This window comes from Callospermophilus lateralis, chromosome 16 (assembly GCF_048772815.1).
Source record: "Callospermophilus lateralis isolate mCalLat2 chromosome 16, mCalLat2.hap1, whole genome shotgun sequence".
Taxonomy (NCBI): domain Eukaryota; kingdom Metazoa; phylum Chordata; class Mammalia; order Rodentia; family Sciuridae; genus Callospermophilus; species Callospermophilus lateralis.
This window is the reverse complement of record NC_135320.1, coordinates 17,735,318-17,752,888: the sequence shown is the minus strand read 5'-3', so window position 1 is coordinate 17,752,888 and position 17,571 is coordinate 17,735,318. Positions and strand designations below refer to the sequence as shown.

Sequence of the window (17,571 nt, the reverse complement as noted above, 5' to 3'; positions counted from 1 at the left end):
ACTTTTCCAAATGGGCGAACCCTGGCCTTCGGAGACAAAGGAGGAGCACCCAGGGTCGGGTGCAATAAGGTTTGGGGCTGGTGCAGAGGACGGCGCCTGGCTCCAGGGACCGCAGCCGGCCTGGGCCTCCCCCGGGTCCGCCCCGACGCCGCCGCACCGGGCACGCGCGGGCCGAGGGGACCGAGACCAGGTGTAGGAATGGAGACCCGCGGAGGTCAGCGCGGGTGGCGCTCAGGCTCGGGCGGGGAAAGCCTGGACATTGTGACGCGCCGAGGGCAGGCGGGAGGGCCTGGAGGAGGGGCGGGGCAGCCCAGAGAGCCGGAGGAGCCGCGGTGGCCGGCGCGGCGCCGCGTTGGCGCGCACGCGCCTGAGCGCGCGCCCCGTAGGGCGGGCCCGGACTCGCGGGCCGGGACTCGCCGCTCGCACGCCCTTGGGCCGCGGCCGGGAGCCCGCTCTGCTTTCCGCTTCCGACGCGCTGTCCAGCGAGCCGGTGGATGTGCGGCAATAACATGTCTGCCCCATTGCCCTCCGTCGTTCCTGCTGCCCGGAAGGCCACCGCCGCGGTGAGTGACGGTAGGCCGGGGCTCGGAGGGGCCCACAGGGCCCGTCCCCGGCGTCTGTCCCCCCTCGCGGCGTGGTCGTTGCAGGCCGGGGGCGGCCAGGTCGGGGGACGCCCGGGAGGGATGCGGGTGGTGGTGCGTCCCGGCCTGGGCCGTGAGGGGACACGGCTGGGGTCGCAGCTGGCCGGGAGAGCGGCCCTGACCCCCTGGCCTCTGCATTGCAGAAGGAGCGCGGCCCCGGGACCCCGGTTGCCCGGCTCCGGCGTGAAGCGACGCGCGCCGGTGCCTCTCCAGCACGCTTCCACTCGGTGTGTGGAGGAGGTCAGGTCCGCAAGCACGTTGCTGTATTGTCCTACCTTGCACCCCTGTCCCAAGTGACTGAAGTTTAAGCTTTAGTGTCTTAAAAGATAAGAGGTCTTGATTTTTTTTAGCGGAACTTGTTTCCTAAAAATTGCAAACTTATTTTTGGCCCCCCCGGAAACTCCTTTTTGTGATGGGAAAATTCTACAGTGTATGAGACTTCCATGGTTTTACTTGATGGAGACAAACTGTTTTCCTTGGAATGTGATAATTTGCACTCCAGAATGTCTAACTGGGACTTCTAAAGTGCCAAAACCCCACGTTAATTATCTTAGGAACCAAAAGTAGAAAAGGTGATTGCTGTTTTGCCATTTAAAAAGAGGTCTATAATGTTAATTTTATACAGTGTTCTGGAATTCTGTCTTAACGTTTTAAGAACCTTCATTCAGTTTTTCACCTTGACCAAAGCTACAGTTGTGTGTGGGCTCCTTGATTTAAGCATTGCTTACTTTTTTCCTCCTCCTCTTTAGGTTATTTTCCTTCATGGATTGGGAGATACTGGGTAAGTACCATTATTAGTAACAGTATTTAAATGGGGTGAAAGGTTTAGTGTCTTAAGAGGAGGAAATTGTATTAAAAAGTATAGCTAGTAATGTTTTACAGACGAGTGGTAAGATCTAATCTTCTGTGTTTTCAAAAGTCCCAGAATTTTCCCATATCATCTTGAATTTATCATTTTTCAGCTCCCATTTCTGGAACATATTAAAATTGTAAACTACTCCTTGGTTACTTTGGGTATTGGATACCAGAGAAGAGTGGAATGTTTGTAGAGGCGGTGTGCAATTGAGATCCTTCCAGAGGAGTTAAAATTTCAGTACAGGTTGGGAGGGTCTAATTGATTTTGTTAAAAGGCAATATAAGTCATATAGAATTCTGAATGAGGGATTAGTTGATCCCTTAAAGAAGAAAATCAGTTGAAGGGCAGGGGAGGCAACTCAAAGATTTATTTGGAGGCTTATCTAACAAGTTTATTGTACTAACTTTATGATTTATCTTTTACTTATTTGAGAGGTTTTTAATAGTGATTATCTGTTTGAAACTTAGGTAAAATATGAATGCTATGTTCATATTTTTGTAAATTGCAACTCCAAATTGTATTTGGAAGAAAGAAGATGAATTCATTTTGATAAAGCAACCAAAACACTAGTTAATGTTCTTCAAAATGAAATATTAGGTAGGGTGCAGTGGCTCAGACTTGTAGTTCCAACTATTCTGTAGGCTGAGGCAAAAGGAACACTTGAGCACAGGACTTTTTGACCACTCTGAGCAACATAAGAGACCTGGTATCTAAATAGATGTGTATGTGTGTGTTGGGGTAGGGGGGTTGTGGCTCAGTGGCAGAGCACTTTCCTAGCATGCGTGAGGCACTGGAGTCAATCCTGGAACCACATAAAAATAAACTAAATAAAGGTATTGTGACCATCTACAACTAAAAAAAAAAAAAAAAAAAGAAAAAAAAGATAGGTAGGCAGGAATTGGGCTAGATTAATTCTCTCTTTTAAGTATTAGCCATGCCTGACCCTGCTTAGCTTCCAAAATCAGCTGATAGGATGTATTCAAGGTGTTATGGCTTTAGACATGAGCTAGATCCGTTCTTTAAAGTGATTATTTGTATTCTTTCATCTCTGCTCAGTCAAATATGGAATTATAGGAAAGGTTGTAAGACTTTCTGGCAATCCATAGTCCGATGAAAATGACAGATTTTTATTTTACTGAATGGAAGCCAGGGAGATGCTTGCTGTCATATAACCTTGTCCATAAGGATAACTTCTGGGTCTGAAGAACCAGTCCAAGCAAAAATTGCCTCAGTAGAGGCAGAGTCTCTGTGGAGTTCAGTATAGCCAGATTCCAAACTGAAATTAAGAGTGGAGATGGCGAAGAAAATCAAGATAAAATCAAGATAAGATTAAAAAAAATACCAGCAGCATCTGTGACATCTTGATTTAAGTTTATGTAAAACAAAAAACTAAAGGTCTCCAGTTCTGAAAATATGTCGTAACCTAACACTGAAGAAAAGTTGACTCTGTGTTGGTTCCATGAATTCATGATGAAATTCAGACCCAGCCAATCTGTCAAGTGGCAATTTAATGTTTAACTTTCACAGAATACATCTGAACATTAAAGTGGTGTGAAACTACTATCTGAAAGAAATACTTTTAGATCATATTGTATTGCAGGAGATCAGTTTTCTTTCTAAAATAAAAATAGTGTTTGTTATGGTTTTGAAAATGTTACATTTGTATTGTAAAAAAAAAATTTTAAGTGCAAATATGTTTAAAAAGAGAATGAAAATGAGTTGAGATTCCAAGACCCAGAGATAAGCTCTTTTTATCTCATTTTAAGAAATGCTTTATTTTGAAATAGTTTCAAATTTATGGAAGAGTTTCAAGAATAATAGACACTCAATATCCTTTACCTAGACTTACTAATCTCTGTACTTATGAAATACACACTATGTTTGCTGTACCCTTTGAGACTAAATTGCAGATAAGATTCTTTACTTCCGTATACTTTAGAATAATCTCTTGGGGCTGGGGATGTGGCTCAAGCGGTAGCGCGCTCGCCTGGCATGCATGCGGCCTGGGTTGGAACCTCAGCACCACATACAAACAAAGATGTTGTGTCCGCCGATAACTAAAAAATAAATATTAAAAATTCTCTCTCTCTCTCTCTCCCTCTCACTTAAAAAAAAAGAATAATCTCTTAAGTTATGTAAACTAAATATAAATTAAATGCTATATGATTATATAAAGAGTCTCTTGTATAACCATAGAACAGTTAACAAATTCAGGACATTGAATATTATCTAATATACTACATATTCAAACTACCAATTTGTTCCTGTAATGTACTTTGTAGCCATCTTTCCCCCCTGCAATCCAGTTCCTATTCACATGTTGCATTTAATTGTCACATCTCTTTAGTCTTTAATCTGGCAGAATTTCTCAAGCTTTTTTGTGACATAGATAATTTTACAAAGCTCGGGCTAGTCAGTTTGTGTAATATTCCTTATGATTAGATCTATCTGTGTATTTTTTATATGAATACTATAAAATCGATATATCCTGTTTATACTGTCATATCAAAAGATGAATGATGCCATTTGTCCCACTATTAGCATTAACTTGAATCACTTGATTAAGGTGGTGTCTTCCAAGTTTCTCTACTGCAGTTATTTCCCTTTGTAATTAAAAAAGCAAGTTGAAGGAAGATAACTTTGAAATCATGTAAATAGTTCCTCATCAGACTTTCACTAGCATCTGGATAAATCTTACTTGAATCAATTATTATTATGATACTTTTAACTCCATCCTTTTCTGTTTTTTACTTTGCTTCTTTGAGTTTATTTAATGTGGACTCAAATTTATTTAATAGGCTATACTTTATATACCTTTCACTTAGATTGCTCGATTTTTAATATTTAGAACCATAAGAATAAGTTGCAGACATGTTGCTTCATTCCTTCATATTTAATAAGAGTGTGTCTGTGTGTGTTTTTTTTTTTTTTGTGTGTGTGTGTGTTGTAGTGTAAGGATTGAACCTAGGGCTCATGCTAGGCAAGAACTCTACCATTAAGCCACATCCCCAACCCTAAGTGTGTATTTTTAATTGCAGGATACTCCCAAAAAACCACAGTATAGCCATCAATCAAGAAGTTAACACTGATTTAATGCTTCCATCTAATTCATCAACTGCATTTACATTTCCTTCATTTGACTTGATTTCCTGCATTGTCCCCCGTCGCTCCAGGATCTAATCAAGAGTTACATATAACATTTAGTTATCATGTTTCCTTAGTCTCCTTTAATATGGAACAGTCCTTCCTTGTCTTTCATGACCTTTTTATTTCTAAAAAAATACAGGTCATTTACTTTGTAGAATGTCCTTCAGATTAGGTTTTCTGATGTCGCCTTGTGATTTGTACCTTTTTGTCAAGAATACCCCAGAAATGTTGCTGTACTTGTCTCATTGAAATAACTCAGGCACATATTATGCTGATTTAAAAAAAATATTTATTCTAATTAGGTATATATGACAGCAGAATGCATTTTGATTCACTATACACAATTGCAGCACAACTTTTCATTTCTCTGGTTGTACACAACGTAGCGTCACACCATATTTGCAGTCATACATGTACCTAGGATAATGATGTCCGTCTCACTCCATCATCTTTCCTGCCCCTATGTTCCCTCCCCTCTCCCCCTTTTGCCCAATCAAATGGTCATTCCCTGTGTAAGACAACTTGAACGAAATAAATGACAGATTAAACAAGAATGTAACCCTCAGAGAAAAATATATCCAATACTTTCAGGGTAGGTCTCATGTCTTTTGGATATATTTTTATCATTATTTGCAATTCCTTGCTTTGGTTAAAACAAAATCTTTGCCAGGATCATCTTATATTTTTCCTGCTCTGTTTCTGGACTTAGCCATTTTTCTAAGAGTCTGGGTGCTTTCAGTAGAGAATTGTATTTAAAAACCAGGATCTGCCGGGTGTGGTGATACATTCCTGTAATTCCAGTGGCTCAAGAAGCTGAGGCAGGGAGATTTCAGGTTTAAAGCCAACCTCAGCAACTTAGTAAGACTGTAAACAACCTAACAAGACCCTGTCTTAAAATAAAAAATAAAAAGGGCTGGGGATGTGGCTCAGTAGTTACGCACCCTTGGGTTCAATCCCAGGTACAAAAAACAAAAAAAGAACCAAGACCTGAGTACTGTGTGTGCTGATTGCTTCGGTTGTTTCTTCTAGCTCTTTTAGTGTACAGGGCAATGAATATGTCTACATTAAGTTTGAACTAATTCCTCATATTCTACCCCAGCACCCCGGATTTATTATAGCTTTCCCCCTTTCTATATCTGTAGTTCCAAGAGGAGCCTGGCGTCTACTCCTGCAGTTCAAGCAATAGTGCAGCTTTGGTGTGCTCTTTCCACCTGCACTAGCCCACAGCTGTGCTTCCTACATGAGACCCTTTCCCCGCCAACCGTTTTTTCCCCCCAGTACTGGGGATTGAACTCAGGGGCCATCTACCATTAAGCTACATCCCCAGCCCTTTTCCTTTTGAAACAGACTCTCACTGAGTTGCCAAGGCTGACCTTACCACTTGTGTGTTCCTCCTGCCTCGTCCTCCTGAATGCTGGGATTGCTAACATGTGCCACCATGGCTGGCCTCCCCCTACCTTTCTTTTTTGGTATTTGTTTTGCACTAGAGATTAAACCAAAGGGCGCTTTACTAGTGAGCTAAATCCCCCTTTTTATATGTTATTTTTAGGCAGGGTCTTTCTAAGTTGCTGAGGCTGATTTCGAACTTACAGTCCTCCTGCCTCAGCCTCCTGAGTCTCTGGGATTCCTCCCACCCTTTGAATGTGATAGCTGAAAATTCAGTTCCAATTAAGGAGAATGAAGGGAGGAAGAAAGGACAGGTGGACAGCTCAGTCCTCTTCATGAGCCACCATTCTCACCACCACTACACCCCAGGCCTCCATATACTCCAGGAATTAGGCTCTGTATTACCAGTCTTTGTGAGATTTTTCTAGGCCGAGGAGATTGTGAAAGCACAGAAAAGAATGTTTGAGAGATAAAGAACTGATCTAATGCTAATGGATCACATTTTACTGAGAGGTCAAACAACGTGAGGATTGTAAATAATATAGGTTTGGCAACATGGATGTTTTGTGACCTTGCTAAGTTTGCTAGTCTTACTATAATCAAGGTCTAATAGAGCCAGGCGCCGTGATGCATGCCTGTAATGCCAGCAGTTTGGGAGACTGAGACAGGAGAATCTTCAGTTCAAAGCCAGCCTCAGCAACTGTAAAGAGCCAAGCAACTCAGTGAGACTCTGTCTCTAAATAAAATACAAAATAGAGCTGGGGATGTGGCTCAGTGGTCGAGTACCCCTGAATTAAATCCTCAGTACCAAAAAAAAAAAAAAAAAAAAGAAAAGAAAAGAAAAAAAAAAGATCTAGTAGAATTATAGAGATTTGAAGATTCTTTACACAGAATGAAAATCCTTCAGCTTAAGCAAAACGTGGGGGTTGTGGATAAGGATAGTTCATTATAAAAAGTCCATGAAGGCAAAGATTTTAAAAATTTATCAAGATACAGTTTATATACTATAAAATTCACCAAAAGGAATTTGTTGTTGTTTAACTTATATAGTATCCCAGGGCTAGAACAGTACAGAGTATTTGTTGAACAAATAATAAATGGGTAATTAAAGGGCAAGACACACAAGGCACATCGATTAGCACATATTTTAGTTTTCTAGGACTGCTGTAACAACCACAAGCTGTAGGGCTTAAAACAACAGAAATTTGTTCTCACAGTTGAATAGGTCAAAAGTCTAAAATCAAGCAGGGCTACATATGCTCCCTCTGAAGGCTCAAAGAGAGATTAGTCCTTCCCTGCCTCTTCCGGTTGCTGATACCCCTGGCTTTCTGTGGCCTGAGACAGCATGTCTTCAGCCTCTGCCTATCTTCACATACCCTTCTCTGCTGTGTATCTGTGTTCTTTCCTCTGGTATAGAGACACTGGTTACTGCATTTAGGACTCACGTAGTCCAGTATGATCTCATCTCCATCCTTAACTAGTTAATATCTGCAAAGAGCTGTTTCCAAATAAGATCTTACTCTGAGGTTCCAGATGTCCTATGTAAAAGTGGGACACTTAGGTTATTCTTGCCACCTTTCCCTGGTCTCACAGTTTCTCGCTTTGGCTTCTTTCTCTATTTGCATAATTTTCTCTGCTGTCACATTTTCCTGTCACTCTAGAGTTAACCACCCCAGCTCTGACTTTATATCACTCCTAGATTGGGTTTTCAGTCTTATTATTTGACTTATTATTCAGTCTTAGTTTCTTATTTGACCTATCTTAGATCACTTTACTATTGGTCAGTTAGTGGAAAAGACTGATGAGGATTTAATAGAAAGATTCATAAGAATAATATGCTGTAGGGAATGTAGAGAGTGGCATTTTTGTATGTGTGCAAATTTTAACAGAGTCACCCATTACTACCAGATAGCAAATAATGCTTTAGTTACTTTGCAGTGTTTTTTTAAAAAGAGCACAATTAAGAAGTAAGTAGATTGGAATGAATTTATTTAAAAAAAAATTTTTTAGTTGTAGGTGGACACAATGCTTTTTATTTATTTAATTTTATGTGGTGCTGAGGATCGAACCCAGTGCCTCACCTGTGCTAGGCGAGCACTCTACCACTGAGCCACAACCCCAGCCCTGGAATGAATTTATAATATTTCTTGTGTTTTGCCCTAGACTCCTGGATCATAAACCTTGTTTGTGCATGTCTGTGTTTCGTTTTCCTTCTTTTTTGTGGGTGTGCGGGTACCAGGGCACTTCGTCACTTAGCCACATCCCTAGCTCTATTTTGTATTTTATTTAGAGACAGGGTCTCACTGAGTTGCTTAGCGCCTCACTTTTGCTGAGGCTGGCTTTAAACTCGATCCTCCTGCCTCAGCCTCCCAAGCCACTGGGATTACAGGCATGCACAACTGCGCCTCACTTCCTTCTTTTTTCTAGTAATAAAATGAACTATATTCTGATCTAGATTTCTAAATATTAAACTTTAATTAAAGCTTTGTATAGAATTTTTAAATCTTGAGATTTTCATTGACTTTGAAAATTATTAAAAGGACTGGACACAAGTTGACCATACTTTTATATTACTATAGTTAAAGTCAAAATATTTTTATAACCTGTAAAGATCTTCAAGATCATCTAGAAGTTAGCTCAGGTTATGGGTGGAAAACTGAGGACTTCCGAGGTGTTGATTCTCATAGGTTAGTATGCATCAAAATCTCCTGAAGGGCTAAATTGTTGGGCTCCACTGTCCAAGTTTCTGATTCATTAGTTCTGGGATGGGGTCCAGGAATTTGCTATTGACTACAGGTCCATTGAACTACATTTTTGAGAACTACTAATGCCACACTTCTAGATAGTGGCAGAATTGAGACTAGAACCCCAAATTCCCATTTCTTTTTCACATGTAGAATTCCATATAAGGGTTCTTAATGTATCTTCTGTGTCACAGAGATTGGCAAATAATGACCATTTCTGCCCTGTTATTTGTTATCTTTATTTATTGAGGTGTAATTCACATACTGTAAAGTCTACTTTTTTAAAATTATGCAACTTAGTAGTTTTTAGTATTAACCACCTGAATTATATAATATTTACAACATCCCAAGAAGAAACCCCACATTCATTAGCAGACTTCTCATTCCTCTTTTTGGCAATGCCCAATCTCCTTTCTTTATCTATGCATTTATTTATCCTGGATGTTGCATAGAAATATGATTAGATAGGCTGGGGTTGTGGCTCAGTGGTAGAGCACTTGTCTAGCATGTGAGAGGCACTGGGTTCAATCTCAAGCACCACATAAAAAAACTAAACAAAATAAAGGTGTTGTGTCCATCTACAACTAAAAATATAATAATAATAATAATAAAAGAAATATGATTAGAATAGTATTTTTTTGTTTCTGATTTCTTTTGCTTAGTGTAATATTTTTCAGGTTCATATATGTTATAGTATGTATATGACTAAATTTCTTTTATGACTGAGTTAGAATTTCATTGTATGTGTAATACCACATTTTAAAATTTAATCAGTTGATGAAGTATTTGGGTTGTGTCTGCTTTGTAACTGTTATGAATAATGCTGCTCAGAACATTGATGTACAGGATGCATGCATATATGTATTCAGTTCTCTAGGGTATATATACCAAGAAGAAGAATTGCTGAGTCAATGATAACTCTACATGTAACCCTTTGAGGCACTCCCAGATGATTTTCACAGTGATTGCACAATTTTACATTTCTTCCAGTAATATATGAAGGTTCTGATTATCTGTCATTTTTAATCTCATTTTCTAGTAGCTGTTAGTGTTGAACAACTTTTCATGTGCTTCTTGGCCATCTGTATGCTTTCTTTGGAGAACTATCTATCCGATATATATTCACATACTTTACCCATCCCACCCCAATGCTTGGATCAAACCTAAGGCTTCATGCATGCTAGATAAGCATCTACCACTGAGCTAGCCCTGAACCTGTATTTATTTACTTTATTTTGAGACGAGGTCTAGCTAGATTGTCCAAGCTGGCCATAAACCTCTAATTCTTCTACCTCAGCCTCCCAATAGCTAGAATTATAGACGGTGTCACCATACCCTTCTACTTTGCCCATTTTTTACATTGAGTTCTCTTTTTATTGTTGACTTTAAAGAATTTTTTATATATTATGGACATTAAACTCTTTTCAGATATATAATTTGTAAAGCTATTTCATGGGTTGTCTTTTTATTCTCTTGCTACTAGGATCCTTTGTGGCTCCATAGTTTTTAATCCTGATGAATTCCACGTCACTTTTTTTTTTTTTTGGTTGCTTATGCTTTTAGTGTTATATCAAGAAATAATTCTCCAATCCAGGGTCATTAAGCATTGCACGGTTTTTCTTCTATTTTATAAGCTTAGCTATTATTTAGATCTTTGGTCCATTTTAAATTTATTTTACATGAAATAAGGGTTCACCTTCATTTTTTTATCTCAACATTTGTTGAAAAGACTCTTCTTTTCCAATTGAATTACCTTGGCACTATTGTCAAAAATTATTTGACCGTAGGGCTGGGGTTGTGGCTCAGTGGTAGAGCACTTGCCTGGCATGTGTGAGGCACCGGGTTTGATTCTCAGCACCGCATATAAATAAATTAAATAAAGGTCTGTTGACAACTTAATATTAAAAAAAAATTATTTGACTATAAATGTAACAAAACCCACTGTAGTGTGTGTGTATGTGTGATGGGTAAAACATCTTACAGTTTCTCCTCTGTCAATCCTTTCATGATTCCCATAGCTAAAATTTAATGTTTTCCTTTCCTCCTCATTTTTACTTTCTACGTAACTTTTTTGTTGTGTTTAAATTTTTATTTGAATGTTGGTATATTTATATCTTGTTTCTCCTACTAGATTATAAACTCACTAAGAACAGTACTTTTTGCTGGAAATTTTGTAACCTTATTTATTTATTTATTTTTGCATTACATTTCTTAATACACCTTATACCACAATTTATCATATCTCTGGTTATATATAAGGTATGTTGACACCAAATTCACATCTTCATACATGTATTTTGTATAATGATGAGGGTTTCCTTTCACCATCCATGCTATTCCCTTCTCTCTCCCTTTCCCTCCTACCCATATTCCCTATCTAGAGGTAATCTTCCTCCCTTGCTCTCCCTCCCAACCCCATTTTGAGTCACCCCCCTTATATCAGAGAAGACATTTGGCATTTGTTTTTTTGGGATTGGCTAACTTCACTTAGCATAATCTTCTCTAATGCCATCCATTTCCCTGTAAATGCCATGATCTTATTCTTTTTTATTGCTGAGTAATATTCCATTGTGTATAAATGCCACATTTTTTTATCCATTCATCCACTGAAGGACATCTAGGTTGGCTCCACAGTTTGGCTCTCATGGATTGTGCTGCTATAAACATTGATGTTGCTGTGTCCCTCTAATATGCTATTTTTAGGTCCTTTGGGTATAGTCTGAGAAGAGGAATAGCTGGGTCAAATGGTGATTCCATTCCCAGTTTTCCAAGGAATCTCCATACTGCTTTCCAAATTGGCTGCACCAGTTTGCAGTCCCACCAGGAGTGTATGAGTGTACTTTCCCTCCACCCCCATCCTTGCCAGCACTTGTAGTTGTTTGTCTTTATAATGGCTGCCATTCTTACTGGAGTGAGATGGTATCTTAGAGTAGTTTTAATTTGCATTTCTCACCATGCACAAAAGTAATCTCAAAATGGATCAGGAATCTAGGGATTAAACCAGAGACTCTGCCTGTCTAATAGAAGAAAAAGTAGGCCCTAATCTTTATCATGTGGGGCTAGGCCCCAAATTCTTCAGTAAGACGCCTGTAGCACAAGAATTAAAACCAAGAATCAACCAAATGGGATGGATTAAAACTAAAAAGTTTTTCTCAACAAAAGAAATAATATGTGAGGTGAATAGGGAGCCTACATCCTGGGAACAAATTTTTACCCCTCACACATCAGATAGAGCTCTAATCTCTAGGGTATATAAAGAGCTCAACAAGATAAGCACCAAAATCAAATAATCCAATCAATAAATGGGCCAAGGACCTGAACAGACACTTCTCAGAAGAGGATATACAATCAATCAGCAAATATACAAAAAAATGCTGGAACTTGAAATCATAGTTTTGCACAAGCTGGGCAAGCACCTATTACTGAGCTTGTTAATCCCTAGCCCTTTTGAGTTTTTGTTTTGAGACAGGGGCTTGCTAAATTGCCTAGACTGGCCTCAGCCTCTGGAGTTTGTGGAATATGCACTATTGTGCCTGGCTCATGTACAATTTTTGTTTAATTTCTTTCTATTTTTTAAAATGATATCTTTGATTATAAAAAGGGCATTTTCTTGAGCTAGGCCGTTGACTAGAGCTTTTGGTTAGATTTTGCATATTGGGGCAGGGGCAAAGGGGGACAGTGGTTTTAAAAGCAGTCAAGAGAAACAACATATCTTATGAATAAACAATAATTGTGGGGTTAAATTTTGGACACAAATAGGAGTACAATCATAAATAGTCAGGATTTAAGGTAAACCTTTGCTTCATTGTCCATCTATTTGGGTCAAATAATTGAAAGACAACTTATCTCCACCACCCTCTCTTATCCCAAACAAGTGAGTGAACCAAAACATCTTTGATGTTTACCACAGTGAACTCCAGCTTTTTTATTCAGTTTATGCATATATGGGAGCTACAAATGGTCAGCTACGGAGAAAACGACCAAGGTTTCCTGTATTAAGAACAATTCTAGGGCTGGGGTCATGGCTCAGTGGTAGAGTGCTTGCCTCACATGTGTGAAACACTGGATTCAATCCTCAGCACCACATAAAAATAAATTAATTAAATAAAGGTATTGTGTTCATCTACAACTAAATTTTTTTTTAAAAAAATTCTAAAATTAACATTGGGTTTAAAATACTATCTTACTGTTTCTCTAGTCAACATAGATATGTGGTTACTTTTCAATGAACTTTATAATGTGGCTTTACTTTGTAAATATAAGGCCGTTAGGCTGTTATCCTTCCTACTCAGCCCTGTTATGTCCAGCATATATGATACATAGTAATGTCTTGAGGAATATAATTGAACCTGTGTCCCATTTAGAATAATAAATAGGTGGAAAATTGTTTTATAAATGTGATTTTTAGTGGCTGCATTCCCAAAGCTATAATTAGCTGAAATAACACCATGATGTTTAAGGCCTATTTAGTCATCCCTGAGGTCATTAGTACAGAATCCTGAAGTAGAAAATAAACTAATGATACACTTAGAAATTGAAAAGAGGAAAACAGAAACAACATACATAAAATTAGCATTTGCAGTGACCTTGGAAAGAACATATCACAGTCATATTAAAGCCTATAGTAAATTGAAGTGTAAAACATAAAAAGCAATGAAGAACTCATTAAGGGGGTTCAGTAAGTACTTTAGTAAGTACTTGAGTCATTTAACACAGCACATACCTTTACGTTTTTCTTTGCAGATGGCAGAAGTTGATTTTATCTGCAGAATCTATAATCTTGTCTTAATATGATTTCCCAAATCTTTTCAGATTAATCTCAGATCAGCCAGCCCATTGTCCTCAATTTTATCTTTTGTACTGCTTATCCAAATTCAATAAAGTCTATATGAGCAATGAGCAGCTGGGATCCCACAAAGGTCACACTCAACCCAATTCCTATGACCTTCATTAGAATCGAGTTTGGCAGGTAGAGAAGAGTATACCAGGTGGGATTTTTTTTGCAATGGTTACTAGGGTTCTTAACTCATTTTGGTTCAATCTAGGTGCCTATTTGAGTTGGATATGCTATTTAAAAAAATATTTTGAAAATTGTTTTGGGGTATAAAATAGACAGATATTCCAGTCTTAAATATTCTCTGGTTGTTTATATGCATACGCCTCTGTAATCATCAATATGATATAGATACAGAATGTTCCTAGCCCTCAATTCCTTTATTTGCAGTCAGTACCCTTTCATCCCCAGAGGGAATCATGATTCTGACTTTTGGTATATCCTCTTCTGTATCCAGCTCCTTTTATTTTGATTTATCAATTGGAACATAATTCTTTACTATACATATTGTTGTTTAACTCAGTATTTTTTTTTGTAGATGTGTTTTTTATACCAAGAAATCCCATAGTGCTGTAACATAGCTTCCCCAATCTTTTATTGCATGTGTTCCATTGTGCACTCAGTCCTGTGTGTTGCTTGTGCTTGCTGATATTGCTGTGCCTGTGTTCTCTATATGTGTATTCATACATATACACACACTCATCTGATGATATGACTCTTTTATTCTTGAGATCATCCTGCAAATGAGATCTTTCATCACCAATGAGTACTCCAGTATATATTTCCCATGCACAAGGACACTTATTTATCACTCCAAATTAGGAAATCAGCACTGATCTAACCCTACTGTGCAGTCAGACTTTTTGCAGTCATTTTGCCCTGTATTAATTACATCCTAGTTTTTACTGCAATATTGACTTAAAGAATGTAATCACATAGGTATCCTTTATTATTGACTTGAGTCATGACGGTAATATATCAATATGGTTGTTATTCTCAATATATTGTAAGTCACAGAGAGGAGGGAGCATATCTTTCTCTTTCTCTCTATTCCTTGTAGTACCTAGCCTAAGTCTTTGAAGTAGTAAGGATCATCCAATGCATTGAATCCTTAGAATCAAAATGAAGCAGTTCTACCACATATGTATTTGCTAGAAGAGAGACATGTGTCCTCTTTCTGTGTTCAGATGCAATATTAAAAGTTTTTGTTTTTGTTTTTAAAAGGCAAAACTGAGTAAAAGGGCAGTAACATCCCAATTGGGTAGCTCCCTGCTACACTCACCTGTGTCCGTGTAGGCTGGAACCTGTCTAGTTGGGTGGACAAAATCAGGTTGGCAGCTTAGACTGCCCAGTGCCAATGTATGCAGTGGATTCCAGGATGCTGTGAAGGTGTGCTGGCAAATTGAACCTAAGGCCTCATGCCTGCCGGACAGGCATTTCTACCACTGAGCAACATCCCCAGTTAGTTCAGTGGCTTCCAATATGTTCAGCATGGATTATGCAACTTCAGCAATTTTAGGACATTTTCCTTACCCCCCAAAAGAAACCCTGTACTTTTTAATTATCACTCCTAAAAGTCCCTTGCCCCAGTTCTAGGCAGCCACTAATCTGTTTTCTATCTATATAGATTTGTCTAACTTGAACATTTCATATAAATGGAATTACATAATACATGGTTTTTTGTAACTGCCATCTTTCATTTAATATTTTAAGATTCATCCATATTGGATGACTAATGCTGCTAAGAACACATGTGTACAAGTTTTTGTGTGAACATATGCTTTTAGTACTCTTGGGTGTTGACCTAGGAGTAGGATTGCTGAATTATATAGTGACCTCATGTTTCCCTTTGGAGGACTTACCAGATTTTTTTGGAAAAGAAGCTGCATCATTTACATTTCCACCAGCAGCAGTTCTGATTTTTCTTCACCCTCTTCATCTCTTGTCTTTCTTATTATAGCCATATGGTAGGTATGATGTGATATCCAGCAGTGGTTTGATTTGCGTTTCCTAATGACTGATGATGTTGAGCATCTTTTCATGTGCTTGTTAGACATTTATGTGTCTTTGGAGAAAGGTCTACTCAAGTCCATAGCCATAGCTTACTTTTAATTGGGGCATCCCTCCCCACCAACCCTTTCTATTTATTTATTTATTATTATTTTTAAAAACTTTTTTTTTTTTTTTAAAGAGAGAGTGAGAGAGAGAGAGAGAGAGAGAGAAAGAGAGAATTTTTAATATTTATTTTTTAGTTTTCGGTGGACACAACATCTTTGTATGTGGTGTTGAGGATCGAACCCGGGCTGCACGCATGCCAGGCGAGCGCGCTACCGCTTGAGCCACATCCCCATCCCTTAAAAACGTTTTTTATAGTAGATGGACACAACACCTTTATTTTATTTTTATGTGGTGCTGAGGCTCGAACTCAGTGCTTCACACATGCTAGGTAAGTGCTCTGCCAACTGAGCTATACCCCAGCCCCCACTTTCTATTTATTTTGAGTCTTTTTTTGAGACATTTTCTCACAGATTGCCCTGGCTGGCCTTAAACTCCTGAATCACTGTGGGATTATAGGTGTACACTACCATATCCAGAAAAAGGAACCATTTTAGCATGAACAGTCAATGACATTTAGAAAATTTGCCATGTTGTGCAACCATCACTACTGTTTAGTTTCAAAACATGAGTGTAAGTATCTCAAACCCATTAAGTAATCACTTTCCATTAATGTTCTTTGTCTGCCCCTTGGTAACTTCTCATTTGCTTCCCATAGCTATGGATTTGTCTATTCTGGATATTTTATATAAATATAATAATATAGACATATCATGTCTGATTTCACATAGTATGACATATATGAGATCTATACATTTTGGACATGTATCATTATAGTAATTCTTTTTTGTGCTGAAATAATATTCCATGAGAAATATATTAGCCACTCACTGTTAATGGACATGAGTTGTTTCCTTCTTTAGCCTTTTAGCTATTGCAAATAGTACCATTATGAATATTTATGTATAAGTATTTGTTTGAATAGCTGTTTTCAGGTTTCTTGAGTATATACCTAGGATTGGGATTGTTGGATCATATATTAATTCCATATTAATTTTTTTAACTGGGAATTAAATTCAGGAGTGCTTTACCACAGAGCTATATCCCCAGCCATTTTGAGACAGGGTCTCACAATTTATAAATTGCTTAGGGCTTTGCTAAGTTGCTAAGGCTGGCCTCTAACTTGCAGTTCTTCAACCTCAACCTTCTGAATCTCAGGGATTACAGGCCTGTGCTACGACACCAAACTTGTGTTAATTTTTTTGAGGAACTACCAAACTATTGTACATAGTAACTAATCATTTTATACTTCTGTCAGCAATGTATAGTGGTTCCAATTTCTCTGCATCCTTACCAACTCTTATGATTTTAAGTGTTTTAAAAATTATTTTATATCCATCCTAGTGGTTATTAAAACCACCATCTCATTGTAGTTTGGATTTGTATTTCCTTCATGACTAATGAAGAGCAAGCATCTTTTCCTGTGATTGTTGGCCGTATGTATATCCTTGAAGAAGTGTCTCTTCAGGTTCTTTGCCCTTTTGTAAAATGGTGGGTTTTGTTTGTTTATGAGTTTTAAGAGTTCTGAATGTATTACAGATATTAAACTTTATTAGGAATATGATTTTACAAATATTTTTCCTATTGTGTACATTGTCTTTTAACTTTTTTCATAGTGTCTTTTGAAGACCATCAGCTTTTCATTGTGATGATTTCTAATTTATCTTTTTTTTTTTTTTTTTTGATTATGCTTTCAGTGTCCTAAGAAAACATTATCAAGTCCTGGGTCACAAAAGAGTTATGTTTTTTTTTCTGGGAGTTTTATAGTTTTATCTACTATATTTAATTCTTTGGCCTATTTTGAGTTAATTTTTATGTATGGTGTGAGGGAGCAGTCTAGCTTCCTTC

The 17,571-nt window shown here is 38.1% G+C and overlaps 1 protein-coding gene across 1 annotated transcript in view; it reads left to right on the top strand.

Annotated features, from left to right (window-relative positions):
- The first annotated feature begins 387 nt into the window (after nt 1–387).
- The window catches only part of Lypla1 (lysophospholipase 1), a 33,415-nt gene continuing 16,231 nt past the window's right edge, over nt 388–17,571 (top strand). The window contains exons 1-2 of the mRNA XM_076836429.1: nt 388–563; nt 1,391–1,422. Of these exons, the coding sequence (XP_076692544.1) occupies nt 495–563; nt 1,391–1,422 (101 nt within the window). The 5' untranslated portion in view covers nt 388–494. The remainder of the gene's footprint in view (nt 564–1,390; nt 1,423–17,571) is intronic.